The sequence below is a fragment of the Fusarium vanettenii genome, assembly GCF_000151355.1.
Source record: "Fusarium vanettenii 77-13-4 unplaced genomic scaffold NECHAsca_86_unmapped, whole genome shotgun sequence".
Classification (NCBI taxonomy): domain Eukaryota; kingdom Fungi; phylum Ascomycota; class Sordariomycetes; order Hypocreales; family Nectriaceae; genus Fusarium; species Fusarium vanettenii.
In genome coordinates, this window is record NW_003315803.1 from 17,110 (window position 1) to 30,828 (window position 13,719).

Here is a 13,719-nt window from a genome sequence, read left to right on the forward strand (position 1 = left end):
GTAGTATGAGGCGGTGTAAGGACCTGGAGAACATATAAGAGCGATCAAGCCCACTGCTTTGTTGCAATTCTAAACATCAACAGAACGTCGATTCAAGCAACGTGTTACTCTTTCTATATCACGCCTCTCATCATGCCATCCCTTACCGTTGGCCTCGCTGGTATCACGGGCAAGTTCGGCCGCCTGCTCGCCTCAAAGCTCCTCCAGAGCCCTGGCATCCACCTCCGCGGCTATGCTCGTGATCCCTCCAAGGTGGTCCCCGCTCTTGCTGAATCGCCTCGCCTCAAACTGTTCAAAGGCGAAGCATTTGACGACACAGCCATCAAGCCGTTTGTTACTGGCTGCGATGTTGTCGTTTGTGCCTATTTGGGTACCGATGACCTCATGGTAGATGGCCAGAAGAAGCTTATCGATGCTTGCGAGGAAGCTGGTGTCCCTCGCTACGTGGCCAGCGATTGGGCTCTGGACTATACCAAGCTCAGCCTCGGTGAACTCTTTCCCAAGGACCCAATGATACATGTCAAGGCTTATCTTGAGACGAAGAAAACCGTCAAGGGCGTACATGTCCTCATCGGTGGCTTCATGGATCCCATCTTTAGTCCTTTGTTTCAGGTCTGGGATCCCGAAGCCAAGACGCTGCGATATTGGGGTGAGGGTGACGAGCCCTGGGAGGCCACGTCGTATGACAACGCGGCCGAGTTCACTGCTGCGGTTATAGCAGACACGTCGGCGATTGGTATTAAGAAATGTGAGACCCCAAGCGGGATAGTGGTAGGCTTTGTGGTTGTTAACGAGTCATTCTTAGATCTTGGTGACCGCAAGTCGATCAAAGAGATCGCTGCAACGTTCCAGGAAGTGTATGGCATCCAGCCTAAGCTCGAGCGCCTAGGGAGCCTCGATGACTTGAAGACCCAGATGAACGCTCTACGGGCCAAGAATCCTAGCGGCGTGTTCAGCTACATGTTTTTGTAAGTGTCAAATCTGTTAATGTCGCGTTGGCAATCTACAGAAACTTCCCATTCGACCTAGAGCCCGAGACTAACTCTTGTAGGTTTTTCATGTATTATTGGCTCAATGGTCAGACTTTTGTCGGTCCCGTTACTGATAATGAACGATATCCTGAGGTTAAACCGGAGACATGGGAGGAATTCTTGAAGAAGCGCGGTTTGGATGAGCTTCCTCAAGCCTACTTCTCACTCGCTCAGTAACAACGTGGCTGTCAATGGCGGCCCAGATCATGTTCCAGGTATTTCAAATAGTCTAGTGGGACGCGAAAACGTCAAATGAGAAAGTTGACCCGACTTCTGGAGGACGATGAGGATGAGGCCGACGCCACTGTAGACTACAATAACGGTTGAGTGTGATTTTAATACACCACATCTGTGTATATATACCTATTTGGTACCTAGTTCACCCCCATGCTTCTTTCAATGCCCGCTGCTCTCGCATTTGCCGCCAGCTGAGCTGCCAGTTCTCTAGCTGCTGGATGCGTATGGCTGATACCGTCCAGAACATTGATAAAAAAGTTGACGTTGCGTCGGCTTTCTGTGCTCTGTTCGTCTGCGGCTCGTTCTAGGAAGACGAGGGCCGCTGTGTAAGCCGCAAAGTTGATGATGGGATTTCGCAAAGCAATTTTGAGATCGAGCCGTAGACGGAAAATAGATAGAATTTCTTCTGCCGCCGTCATTATTCGGTTCTGACTCTGGCGTATAACAGGCTCTGGAATAAAACCCCGAGTGTCCTGCGCCCTTTTCAGTACGGATTTGTGCAGGCAGATGGTAGCCTCGTGGATGAGAATGTTGACAAATACGGCTTGTTGACAACGCGAGGCCCGTGGCAGTCGTAGGTGTTCTGGCAGTTGCGTTAACAACAGAGCCACGCGGTTATCAATCTCATCGTATTGGCTTAACCAACTGTCTTGATTCTCCTCCACATCACCCTCACCGTGGTCTGAAGGCATTGTCTTCAAGGATAGATAAAACAAGTGCGCAGCTAGAGAGCGGAATGCAAGTGGCGAGCATCCTGGCCCAGGTTGACTTAATGCGTCCTGGAAAGCCTTTGTTTCCTCCTTGATACCACTCGTGAAAGCATCTTCAGAAGCTGGAAGCAGAGTTTGTATCTGTGCTGCATAAGCTATTGGCTATAAGCCCATCTCACAGTTCGCCACTTACGTCTCGCTCGTGAATCAAGACGGGTAGTCCAGAAGTTGAAAAGACTAGGCGGTCCGATGTAAAGGCTACCCAGAATGTCCTACGGCATTCTTCTAATTCAGACCAGTCTTTGGTGGACCCAGGGGAGGAGGGTGAACGGCTGTCAGAGGCCGGCTCATTCCGATCAAGTCGGTGTAGGTTAAGCATCTGTGCAGTCCGAATGGTCTTGCCCAAACTGATAGACGCTTGCGAGAACATGGCAAGTCGAGCTTCAAAATTAGAAATAAGTAGCCAACACTGAGTATGTGCCAATGTCACAAAGTTATGTTCTTGTTTCTAAGAGACATGAGTAACTGAGTGTTGTTGTTGCAGAGTTTGTTTATAACTCACGTGTGTCTCGTCCTCCTCGGCTAGATCCTTCGCGCGCTGATACAGTGTGAGAGCCATTGACGTATAGTCGTCTGTGATATATGCCGCGGAAGCCATAATCATCAGCTGAAGACAATAGGGAGGTTGGTCCGAAAGAGGGTGGTCTAGTGAGGCCATGTAGCGTTGTCGATGGATCATCGGCGCCGCATGATATAGCTTGTCAAAATATATGGTGGTTCTAACATGCCATTCTTCAGCGGGAATCAAGACTCTTCGAAACATTGGTTCTTACAGCTCTTCCCGCAGATGGGGATCGACGGGTGGAAATGGCTGAGATATATCGCTTGAAAGAAATGGCAACGCCGGGAGTAGATGGTTGTTCAAACTGTCGGTGGAATCCGCTTCTTGACGACTTTGAAGCTCGGGGGCAGCTCGCTCCGAATGTGAATGCATAGATTCTCCGGCGCCGAGACTGCCAATCTGATGTTCGACTCGCTCTGGGCTACCATGTTAGAGTTACCGAAATTAAAAAACCCAACCGCAAATAGTGGTGGAGAATGCAAATGAACGGACCTAGAATGGCCTCCAGGTCACGGACCTGTTTTCCTTTGACCGTGTTCGTCTGTCGTGCACTGGGATATATGCATGCTTTTCCTTTCTCTGCACAACGAAGACATTGCGGCAAGCTTTTGTCGCATTTCCGTTTGCTCTGCTTGCATTCAAGGCAGGACAATGGCTTTGGGACTCCTTGATTAGGGACAACTGCATTATCTGATGCTCTGCTTGCCATGGTGTGCTGCTGCGTAGACCATAGTGTATCCCAAATTCACGCAGGAGATTTTTTTCATGAGTGGGGACTGCAGCTCAGTCACCAGTTAAATAGCGGCTTTGTTTCAGAGGGCTTGGTCGTACAGTCAGCGAGGCAACCCCGTCTCAACTTATGAAGAACAGCCTCGGGGAATGAAGTTGACCAAACAACAAGCCGGGTGAGTTTGGGAAGTGAACTAAATTAAATTTAATCAAGGTATAACATGTCGCTCGAGGACATGTCAGTCCTGCTACCCCTCAACCTCTCCTCCATTTTCACCACCAGCGCCACAACATCCTTCTGGATGACCCAGCCGAGCAGGAAAAGGGTCATCGGAATAGCGGTGCACCAGTAGACAAAAAATAGGTGCGCCCCTGCGGTCATAGAGAAGATAGATGCCAAGACCATACATGGCACAGCTACCATGGCGATGCTGGCGAGTTGACCAGAGCTGCGAGCTATTTGATTGGCCGTAGCTTGCATATTGACCGCCGCTGTCTGTATGTAGGTATCGATGATCTGCATATTGGTCGTAAAGGCTTCTTCCATTGCGGTATCCTCGGCACATATCGTCATGGTTTCGGCCATGGTTGTATTCATCCATTGATACTGGTTATGGGTGCCTCTCCATCGGCTTGCTTCATTGGAAATTAAGAGCCGAAGCTTCGAATCTGGTGGAGACGATGTAAACTCGTTGCTGTCGTACCGAAAGGCTCGAATAATCTCCTTGAGTTGTGCCTCGTGCTGCTGGATAGAATGTCGCTCTTCCATCAGCGTCTCGTATTCTATCGAGGTCTGGTTACTTTGTTTGATCAAAACCTCTCCTCCTTGGTATAGATTGACCGCATTGAGCCCAAAGCGGTAGTCATTGGCGGTCGTCCAAACCACGTGCAACCGATTGATGTCATCGTTGGTCTTGGTCTTCCAGGCGGAGCCGACGGCGTTCCGAATGATGGTAGTGGCCAAGAATGGGTCTTCTGTTGAAATATCCTTTTCTGTTTCGTAGGTTTGCACGATGGCATCCCACATCGGGGTGCTACAGGGATATACCCTGTGGGCTCTATGCCTTGCAGGGCGAGAACGTGTGAATCCAAGAGGCGGCAAGGATCGAGGGGTTAAATGACCTGTAGGAGCGTCGACCAGTGCAACGGCTTTAGACACGAGTCAGCGCCTGGGATTTGCTTTTGCGTTCTATGCTCACCTATCCATGACTCCTCGGCAAACTTGTCCGCCCAATAAGATACAACACTGCTCACATATGTTTGCTTCTCCTCCGCATCGCAATAAGTCGTTCCACGAGGGCAGTGTCCTAATTGAATAGTATACACACCCTCAGTGCGCGACAAGTCTTTTGATACTAGACATTGCTGCGGTACCTGTACCTTCCAGTACGTTGAGCTGCCTGAGGAATCAGATATTCGAGGTCTCGCAGTATGACCCCAATGTGACAACCAAAATTCCGGAGGTATACCGAGCTTCACTCCAAGTACCTCTGCTAATCTCGGGTTCATACCCTCCAGCAAGATCAGACGCCGGCCGGATGAACTGCTCAGAGCATTCTCGAGATATAGCCAAGTCTCCTCTGGACTGGCAGGCTCGGTAGCTATTGAGCCATCGCGTCCTGCTTCTAAATCCAATATTCGAAGCCTTGACTCCACAGCGGTGATGTCTTTTACCCACGGATGCAAAGCGTCGTTGTGGAGAAAACTCTTTACCCTTTGCCGATATGTCTCTATCTCGGTTATCACGTGAGGTTCGCGAGGCCAAGCGGGGCCGTGCCCTAGCGGTCAAATATAAGTTAGCACTACTTGTCCAAGTCGTCTGGCAATGCCACACCTTTGGACGCAGAACCTGCCATCACTCTTGTCTATAATGACAGGAACAGCCCGGTTGCGATGTTTGTGTAGGGTTGAAGTGTCAGGATGGTCGGTTGGGCACAAAGCAGAATCACATGGGCATTTTCATTCTACCCCAACAGATGTGCCTCAGAGGGCCCAGACGGTTCTCCAGCGGCCTATCACAGCCGTTTCTCTGATGCGCGTGTTTAATTTACCCGCCCAGCTGAAAAGGCGGTGGGGGAAGGCCATGGTTCGCAGCTAGGGAAAGGCCGCCTTAAGCGAGTATGCACGAGTCTCTATTTAACTGTATGTAATCTACATGCATATCAAGGTTACCTTCAGGGTACTGGCACCTTGCTTGATAGGAAGTGGGTTGTAAGAAGAGTATCTATGTAGGGAGTTTATGTATGGTGGTAAGTAGGTGGGATGATCTCTGGCATGACTAAAAAAGTCTGAATCGCTAAGCAAGGCTCGCGTCCGTTTAATCCGCAATCCTGGACAGAAAAAGCCCTTTACAGCATCGAAACAGGCCTCGTAGCATCAATTTCTTCGTCATCTCCAAAGAAGACTCTCACAGGGAGCCACGAATCGTCGGCAACTTTGAAACGATCAGGAATACCAGAGAGGCTGGCCATCTCTCGATCGGTAAGCTGCCAGCCTCTGAGATCAAAGTTTGCCTCGATGCGCTCCTTGGTGACGGACTTTGGCAGCAGACTTGTCCCCCTCTGCAAACCCCACATTAACAAGATCTGCTGCGGAGTGCGACCGTGGGTCTTTGCGATTGAGATGACAGTCTCGTTGGAATATATTGGCGAGTTTGTGCTGCCGAGAGGCGAGTACGCTGTTGTGTGAATTCCCTTAGACTCGTTGTACTTGACGAGCCTGGTGGAAGGGTTGAAAGGATGGAGTTCCACCTGATTTACGGCCGGGGTTATCTGCAAACGTTAGAGCCTGTTCTAGGTAGAAGCGTTCAGTAGATTACCTTGCAGCTCTCCGCTGACAGTAGCTTGTCCAGGTTCCTTATACCAAAGTTGCTGACACCAATGTTGCGAACCTTGCCGGTACCAACGAGCTTCTGCATATCCCGCCAGGTATCCACGAAATCCCAGTCTTTGAGGACCTGGTCATGGTTGCCAGGATCCAGAGCAACCGGCCAGTGCATCAAATACAGATCAACATAGTCAGTGCCCAAGTTTGCAAGGCTCGTGTCAATTGCCTCAGCAACACGGTGGTGGCAATCATTGTCTAGCTTTGTGGTAAGCCAGATCTGCTCTCGAGGAACCCCGGATGCCCTGATGCCTGCGCCTACTTCCTTCTCATTGCCGTACGCAAATGCCGTATCGATATGGCGGTAGCCGCACTCGAGGGCCCATTGCACGGCGAGTTCAACCTCGCCCGGCTTGGACTGCCATGTACCAAGGCCTAGGGCGGGCATCGAGTCCCCCGTGTTGAGGACATATTTCTTCCTGTTTGTTGTTAGTCGATGTAGAGAACTGATCGCTTGGCCCACTTGCGTCGTGTTTTCTTGGTATGTCATGGCGGGAAAGTTTGCAACAGAGCAAGTTGGAGGAGTGGGAGAAATATTTCCGTACATCTAGGGGCTCTCCGGGTTTATATATGAGGCATTGTGTCTGAGTAGACTTGAAGAGGTGGTGCTCGGCGGGCCCACTTGGGATCTCGACGGGAGAAGGTCCAGGCGAGGTGCGTGATTTTATCTGCTGGGGCTTCCACTAGCTCTGGCCAATACAGGGTGGCTTCTGAGAGTATCTAAACCTTTCTAAGAAAACCGATTAAGAGTGTAGTCTGAGCTCCGCCTCAACATGTTTGGATATGCATCAAGGGAACTATGGTTTCCAGGCCGATCGTCTGTATTAGCAGCAGTATTAGGGTTCGATACTGCTGTGTATTGAAGACTGTGTTTTCTGCTATTGCGACTGATAACGCCTTGTCGCCATTGCAGATAATAGTAAAGGAAACCCCGTATTGGAGGACCCACTCAAGTAAACACGAGAACGAAACAGGTAAGAAGAGCGGTTTGCATTTGAACATCAACTTATGTCTTGGTCTTGGAGTAGCATTGCAAGCTCGCTCTTCGCTTGAATTGCCCTGTAACCCCGTCATTGTGCGATGTCAAATTGTAAGTATTGTTTACATGGCTGTCATACTGTGTTCTTGAGGCCTAGGATAGCAAGAGGAGGTGGTTGACGTCAGTGCAGAGGGAGTATCAAGGGAAGCAACGCCGCTGGAAATCTGTAGGATAAGTATACAAAGGCGCCTCATGTGCAAGGACACCACTTTTCCTTGCAAATTACATACTTCTTCATGTTACTATCAACTTATCCTAACCTTCGCTCCCCTGTCTTGGCAGGACAGAAGTTGCCGTGTTCAGATTAACCAACGGCCGCACAGCAATCCCCAGACCCAGACATCTCTTTCTACTTGAACAACTAGGTAGTATAAATGAACGTCTTCTGCTCGAAATCGGTCTCATCCAAGAATGATTCGATCACATCCTCGTCCTGGTCACCAGAAGCAGCCAGGTTGTCAGCATTCTTCTTGTTCTGCCACGCGGCAATGGCCCAATACGCGCCCATGATGGCCATGCAAACGCCGTAGCAGACGATCATGGAGATGGTGCCACCGACATATTCCGGAGCCTGATTGGCGCGGAACGTCTGGGGGCCGATAAGGTTGCCGACGGCGTATCCGATGTAGAGGATGGCGAACACGACCGACTTCTTGGTGTGGCCGGCGGTATTAGCCTGGGCCAGGCCGATACCAACGACATAAGGACCAAAGTAGGTGTACAGGAGGTACAGACCAACCATCTGCCCTGCAAGGTTGCTTCGGGGGAGGGCGAAGACGACGGCGGTACCAACGATAGGGACGAGGCAGGCCAAAATTGTGACCAGGCAGCGACGGTTCTTCCACTTGGCGGACAAGAGCGAGAAGGTAAAGGAGGCGATGGTGGACATGACACCGGTCGGCATGGTGAGGAGTGATGCGTCAACGCCAGAGTAACCGAGGCCCTGGATAATCAGCCCGCCAAACGTGACGAGGCCGCCATTAGGAATGTTGATGGCAATGTTGAAGAAGAAGAGGAGCCAGGTCTTGGGGTCAATGACCGCCTCTTTAACCTGGGACCATTTCCAGACGCTGTTGGAAATACCAGTTTTGTTGGCAGCCAGACGGTTCACGACGTGGTGCTTCTCCCGATCGCTGAGGAAGAAGGCGTCCATTGGGGTTCCGGGGAGCCAGATAAATGCGATGATGGACCAGGTCATGGAGACGGAGCCTGGAACAGGGTTGGTGAGTGTGTTATACATTTTGGGAGTAGCCCAGCTATGACTTACCAGTCAGGATAAACAGATATTGCCAGATGGCGAGCGGCGCACTCTCAGGAATATGACCAACAGCCCAGGAGAGGAAGCCGTTGATGACAGAACTGGCAGCAGCAAACACAAGGGCGTTTCTAGGGGGCTGCTCCTCCTTGAGGTAAAAGCCAGCGAGCATCAGGGAGATGCCGGGGACGATGATGGCTTCGAAGGCACCTGTTTTGTTGCCATTCTCGTCAGACACAAGACTCGCAAAAGGCGCTGCCTTGGAGACTTACCCATCAAGAACCGAAGAGCGGCGAGCCCTGCAAAGTTGTGGCATGCTACCATAAGCAGGGCACACGCGGACCAGCCCATGGAGCAGGCAGAGAGATATTTGGCGCTTGGGAGGCGGTGGATGAGCCAGGTCGAGGGGAACATGCCGACAAGTGCCTGCGTAGATTCTGTCAGCTAGGTCTATTCTCAATCAAGAAGAAAGGGTGACCAACACCCAGAGGGAGAATGGAGCCGAGCCAGCTGTACTGCTGACCGACAAGGTTGTTGTCCTCGCGGAGCCCGTAGAGCGCAGCCGTACCGAGAGCAACTTTGTCAATACTATCGAGAACAGGGTTAGACGATTGCACCCTATTTCACTAGCGAAGGTGCTTCTTACGCTCCTAGAGTGGCCACGAGGAAGAGCTAAGGAGCCATAACCGTTAGCTTTCATTCTTCTCTAGGTCAGAGCTCTCCATACCATTGGCAGCAAGATCCAATCAATCTTTCGCATCACCTTCTTCTCCTCGGCAGGAGTGAGAGGCTCATAATGCTCAGTGCTGTTGAGGTATACGGCCGCCTTGTCAGCATTGCGATTGTCGAGCTTCTGAGCCTCGACCATCCCGGCCTGTTGGATGGACGGAGCCTCCGAGATGGCGTGCGTCTTGTCATCTGACTCTGGGGCACCCATAGTTGCAGGTGTGGTGAGAGATGGCGATGATGGCAATGGGTGAGTTGGATATTGAACCTGGACGTTTGTTGCAGGAGGTTGCAAGTTTTGGTGGGTATCAGGAGGGTTCTTATGCTTCTGGCGTGAGGCTAAGAAAGGCAACGTTATTATCGGGAATAACTAGCACGCGCCTAAGGGCAACCCATGATAACGCCTCGAGTCAAGGATCCAGAGGCCTGGAAGCACAGTGAGGGGAAATCATGACATTCCGGGGTAAGACGAGATAGCTTCCAGCTGTTGGACTATCCGATCAGGGTTCCCCGGGGGCTCAAGCCGTGAACCTCCCCTGATAAGCCAATTCCAGGGTCTCCAAAGACATGCAAGGTCGTTTCGACCTTCCCTCCATCACGCCGTGCCAAGGCTAGATGCGGGGAAGCTGGTAATCATCGCTATTGGATGATTACGGCTGGGAGTGGGGTCTAGGTATCGGTACAATCTCTCGAAAACTCCACACGCCAAGATAACAAAAGCAAGATTATGGAAGTCGTTAAAGATTTGATCAGGTGGACAATGATTGTAACCAGAAACTCGGTTCAATATCAGCTCATATCAAGAAATGTAGCCGATATCGCTCAATTGCCAAGTCATCACCGGTATTGCCAAAATATCTTGCAATATATTTGCTAGCGTCCCTCTCACGTTATCTTCCCCCTTACCAGCCAGCCAACAGGGTTGATAAGTCTATTTCCCAATCATGGCTGAACTCAAAGACGCATCTATCCTGATTGTCGGGGCCGGAACCTTTGGTCTGTCTACCGCCCTTGACCTCTCCCTCAACGGCTACCGCAACATCACCGTCCTCGACAGGGGCAGCGATATACCCTCACCGTACTCGGCCGGGTGTGATCTCAACAAGACTATCCGCGCCGAGTACGAAGACAACTTCTACACCAGTCTTGCCCTAGAGGCTATTGCAGCCTGGAAAACACCATTCTTTGCGCCGTTCTACGCCGAGCGAGGCCTTGTTGTCGTTAATTCACCCACCGGGCCAAGCAAGTCAGAAAATTCAGTCAACAAGGCTGTTCTCACGCTGAAAGGCCGCCCGGAATACCCTTCCGGCACGCTGAAACAGATCAAGTCGGGGCACGATGTGCGATCTATCGTACCCCAATTGATAGGACCCATGAAGGGATGGCATGGCTACTTCAATAAGTACGGGGGATACGCCCGCGCCGGAAAGGCCATGGCAAAGATCTATGAGACCTGCAAGGAACGCGGCGTGAGCTTCGTCCTCGGAGAGGAGGATGGGCACACAGTGTCTTTGCTCTTTCATGGGAAGCGGTGCAAAGGCGTCAAGACAAAGTCTGGCCGTGAGCACCTCGCCACCCACACAATCGTGTCCTTAGGCGCTCACGTCGGCCGTCTCATACCCTCCATCACGCCCCAGATCACCGCCAAGGCATGGGCCGTCGCTCATATTCAGCTCACGCCCGAGCAGGTGAGGGCTTTAGCGGGTATCCCCGTCGTCAACTGTCGCGACCTCGGCTTCTTCTTCGAGCCGGATGCCGAGACAGGGCTGCTGAAGCTTTGCGCCCACAGAGCAGGGCTCACCAACTTCGAAGTCTCGGACCACGGCCGTGCAAGTCTCCCAGCCACCAGCGGTCGAGATGAAAGCACGGCCACCTACATCCCGGGTGGGCAGATCCCCAAGGAGGACGAGGACAAGATTGCTGCGCTGATCGCTGCGACGATACCTCAGTTCTCCTCATTGCCTCTGACACGAAAGTTCATTTGCTGGTGCGGCGACACGACAGACTCCAACTTTATCATTGACTATGTCCCGGATACCGAGGACAGGTCGCTGATGGTGTTTTCTGGTGATAGTGGCCATGCGTTCAAGATGCTGCCTATTGCTGGGCGCTGGGCGCGAGAGGTCTTGGAGCAGGGAGAGCAGAAGCTAGGGAGGTGGAAGTGGAAGGGGAGTCCTGAGGGAAAGGCCGACGACATCAGCTGGAGGTTTGGTGATTTGCAGGATGTAAAGGATGTCCCGGCTTGGGTTGGTGAAGGGGAGTGCCAGACGGAGCAACTTGGAGGCCATCAGCTCAAGTCGAAGCTGTAATGCGGTCCATGGAAGTAAAAAGGCACATGTATGGGAAAAGTCGGTAGATTGACATAGCCGCAATGATTAAAGGTGGCATCAATTCCTCTTCCATCCTATGCCAGGCTCAGTAGTTTGCTCTTCGTCTCGACCAGATCTTCCCAGCTCCCAGCCTTGCCCATATCCCTATCAAGCCACACGTCCATAACCACATCCCTTGCCCTCACAACAAACGCAAGCCACCTCGCCTTGATCAGGCTGTCAAACTTGTCCAACACAAGTCGCCGATCATCCTCGTTAGACACCCCCAGGGTACCCACGACGAAGAGGATAAAGGTCAGGGACGGTTTTGGTGGAAGATCAGCCAGGAGATCCATTACCCGTCGCGTCAGTGCTTGAATGGCGGGGGACATGGGCGTGGCGTTGTCGATGCACGCGTACAGGTAGATGAGGGAGCATAGTCTCTTGCCCTCAGCTACTCGAAGCAGCACGTCGTTGGACTCGCCAGCATCACTTCCTGTTGAGATCCGCTGACATAGGTCCTTGAGACCATCTTCAATGGAATCGCGCCGTGACTTGATTGAGGGGTCTGTCGTATCGTCTTGACCGTTGTCTGCTACACGCCGTCTTTTCTTCCTCTTCCCAGAGTGCCGTAGATCCATTATCAAGGTCCCAATGGCCGAGACTTGCTGTATTAGGCCCCGAGAGCAGGCAATCATCGGATCAATCTCGGCTTCGTCGTCGCTGGCAAACCACTCGCCCGGGTCGAAGAGGGTTTCCTGAATCCAAGCCGTGCGGCTCATGATGTCGTGGGAAACGAACCACATGATGCAGAACTGGCGGAACTTGTCTGGCTCGCACACACTAGGTTGGCGTGGCCAGACCATGCTGCACAGGACTCGAGCAGCTCTCAGATGCGTCATCCAGACGGTCGAACATAAGATCGCAATGTCGTTGCATGAGAGAATGATAATCGTGGTGAGGATCGAGGCTGAATGGCCCGACGCAGCCGACCAATCACCCTGTGCGGCCTCGATCTCCATCCTCAGGCCTTTCAGGGCCCGGCCTTTGTTCTTGACCGAGGCCACGCCGTAGACATCTTTGGCGGCAGGGTTGGTAAAGGCGGCCTCGGTGGCGGCCCAGCTGAGGAGGGCGTGGAACAGAGGCTCCGAGGTGAAGGACAGGGGCACCACAAACTCCCAGTATGGGTTCTCTTTCGTCGAATTGCTGAGGCCGGGACACATGTAGCTGACGAAGAAGTCGAAGAGGCGCAGGTCGGCAGAGGTCTCGGCAGATGGGAACAAAGATAGCTGGTTGCCGAACCCTGGGTGATGATTGCTGTTGAATTCGACATAGACAGTCTCATCTTCTCTGACTCTTGCAACTTCATCTTCGCCCTCGACCTGGTCTGCACTCAGAGGGTCCAGGTGCTGCGATCCTTCGGCCCTGCCGACATCGGCACTCGCTCGAGGCCGACGCCCAGGTTCCTCAAAGTCAGTCGTGGTTGTGTGCAGAAAGTAAACGTCTCCGATAAAGCTCCTCGATTCAAGAGGTTGACTGGAAAGTGGAACCTTAGATGACTGGCCATAGACACCTGCGGGACCACAGTGAGCACCGAGCGGGTTCCACGTCTGAGGGAGGGAAAGGGAGGTACCTTGTCGTCCAAAGCAGATGCCCCTAGCAAGGGCCTCTTCTCTCCACAGCAGCTTGACTCCATACTGGCACGTGTGCTTCCACCGAGCACAGTTGCTGCAGACGGGTCTCTCGAGGGTGCACTTGATGCGTCGCTCTGGGGCACGCTGGGTCAGCTTAGGTCAAATGGGGGGCCGGGGGGTGATTGCCTACCCTTGCACTTCCAGCAAGCATTCCTCCCACGCTTCTCCGTGGGTTCGTTCTGTCTCCGGCGGGGCATTACAAGAGGCGAGCGAGAAATAGCTAGGGTGGTAGAGGCTCGAGTGATGATGTTTTGCGGCCGAGATTGCGCAGATCTGGGGGGTTCAAAGGTGGAGTGAGACGTTAAGTGGTAGCTCGGTCATGTGTCGGATAACGGGGGGCACAAGAGATAGAAGAGAGAAGGTCGAAACGACCTGACCCGCCTTTTGCTTATCAAGCTCGAGCCATTCACGAGGCGTTATCCAACCCTTGGCCCCGGCCTTGATATGAGCCGGAGATTCGGAGTGATGGCATCGCGGGGAAATA

The 13,719-nt window shown here is 52.3% G+C and overlaps 7 protein-coding genes across 7 annotated transcripts; 2 read left to right on the plus strand and 5 right to left on the minus strand.

Moving 5' to 3' along the window:
* Positions 1-132: 132 nt before the first annotated feature.
* On the plus strand, positions 133-1,208 carry NECHADRAFT_55821 (uncharacterized protein; the record flags this gene model as incomplete). The annotated part of the gene is made up of 4 exons (XM_003039606.1): positions 133-444; positions 526-748; positions 806-968; positions 1,052-1,208. 4 exons carry the CDS (start codon positions 133-135, stop codon positions 1,206-1,208), a joined length of 855 nt encoding a protein of 284 aa, XP_003039652.1.
* A 197-nt stretch (positions 1,209-1,405) lies between these two features.
* NECHADRAFT_55811 (uncharacterized protein) lies at positions 1,406-3,309 on the minus strand (the record flags this gene model as incomplete). Its single annotated transcript, XM_003039614.1, has 5 exons — positions 1,406-2,119; positions 2,172-2,486; positions 2,541-2,757; positions 2,812-2,950; positions 3,093-3,309. 5 exons carry the CDS (start codon positions 3,307-3,309, stop codon positions 1,406-1,408), a joined length of 1,602 nt encoding a protein of 533 aa, XP_003039660.1.
* A 225-nt stretch (positions 3,310-3,534) lies between these two features.
* NECHADRAFT_89007 (uncharacterized protein) lies at positions 3,535-5,414 on the minus strand (the record flags this gene model as incomplete). The annotated part of the gene is made up of 4 exons (XM_003039615.1): positions 3,535-4,363; positions 4,584-4,636; positions 4,710-5,107; positions 5,381-5,414. 4 exons carry the CDS (start codon positions 5,412-5,414, stop codon positions 3,535-3,537), a joined length of 1,314 nt encoding a protein of 437 aa, XP_003039661.1.
* A 27-nt stretch (positions 5,415-5,441) lies between these two features.
* NECHADRAFT_73244 (uncharacterized protein) lies at positions 5,442-6,729 on the minus strand. The gene is made up of 3 exons (XM_003039616.1): positions 6,680-6,729; positions 6,148-6,631; positions 5,442-6,100 (listed from the first exon to the last, which is right to left on the minus strand). The coding sequence occupies exons 1-3, from the start codon at positions 6,700-6,702 to the stop codon at positions 5,678-5,680; spliced, it is 930 nt and encodes a 309-aa protein (XP_003039662.1). The 5' UTR covers positions 6,703-6,729; the 3' UTR covers positions 5,442-5,677.
* An 883-nt stretch (positions 6,730-7,612) lies between these two features.
* NECHADRAFT_55843 (uncharacterized protein) lies at positions 7,613-9,374 on the minus strand (the record flags this gene model as incomplete). Its single annotated transcript, XM_003039617.1, has 6 exons — positions 7,613-8,460; positions 8,519-8,716; positions 8,779-8,932; positions 8,989-9,094; positions 9,153-9,178; positions 9,234-9,374. 6 exons carry the CDS (start codon positions 9,372-9,374, stop codon positions 7,613-7,615), a joined length of 1,473 nt encoding a protein of 490 aa, XP_003039663.1.
* Positions 9,375-10,176: 802 nt separating this feature from the next.
* Positions 10,177-11,541, plus strand: NECHADRAFT_55834 (uncharacterized protein; the record flags this gene model as incomplete). Its single annotated transcript, XM_003039607.1, has 1 exon — positions 10,177-11,541. The coding sequence occupies one exon, from the start codon at positions 10,177-10,179 to the stop codon at positions 11,539-11,541; it is 1,365 nt and encodes a 454-aa protein (XP_003039653.1).
* A 30-nt stretch (positions 11,542-11,571) lies between these two features.
* NECHADRAFT_102279 (uncharacterized protein) lies at positions 11,572-13,432 on the minus strand (the record flags this gene model as incomplete). Its single annotated transcript, XM_003039618.1, has 2 exons — positions 11,572-13,309; positions 13,366-13,432. 2 exons carry the CDS (start codon positions 13,430-13,432, stop codon positions 11,637-11,639), a joined length of 1,740 nt encoding a protein of 579 aa, XP_003039664.1. The 3' UTR covers positions 11,572-11,636.
* Positions 13,433-13,719: the final 287 nt, after the last annotated feature.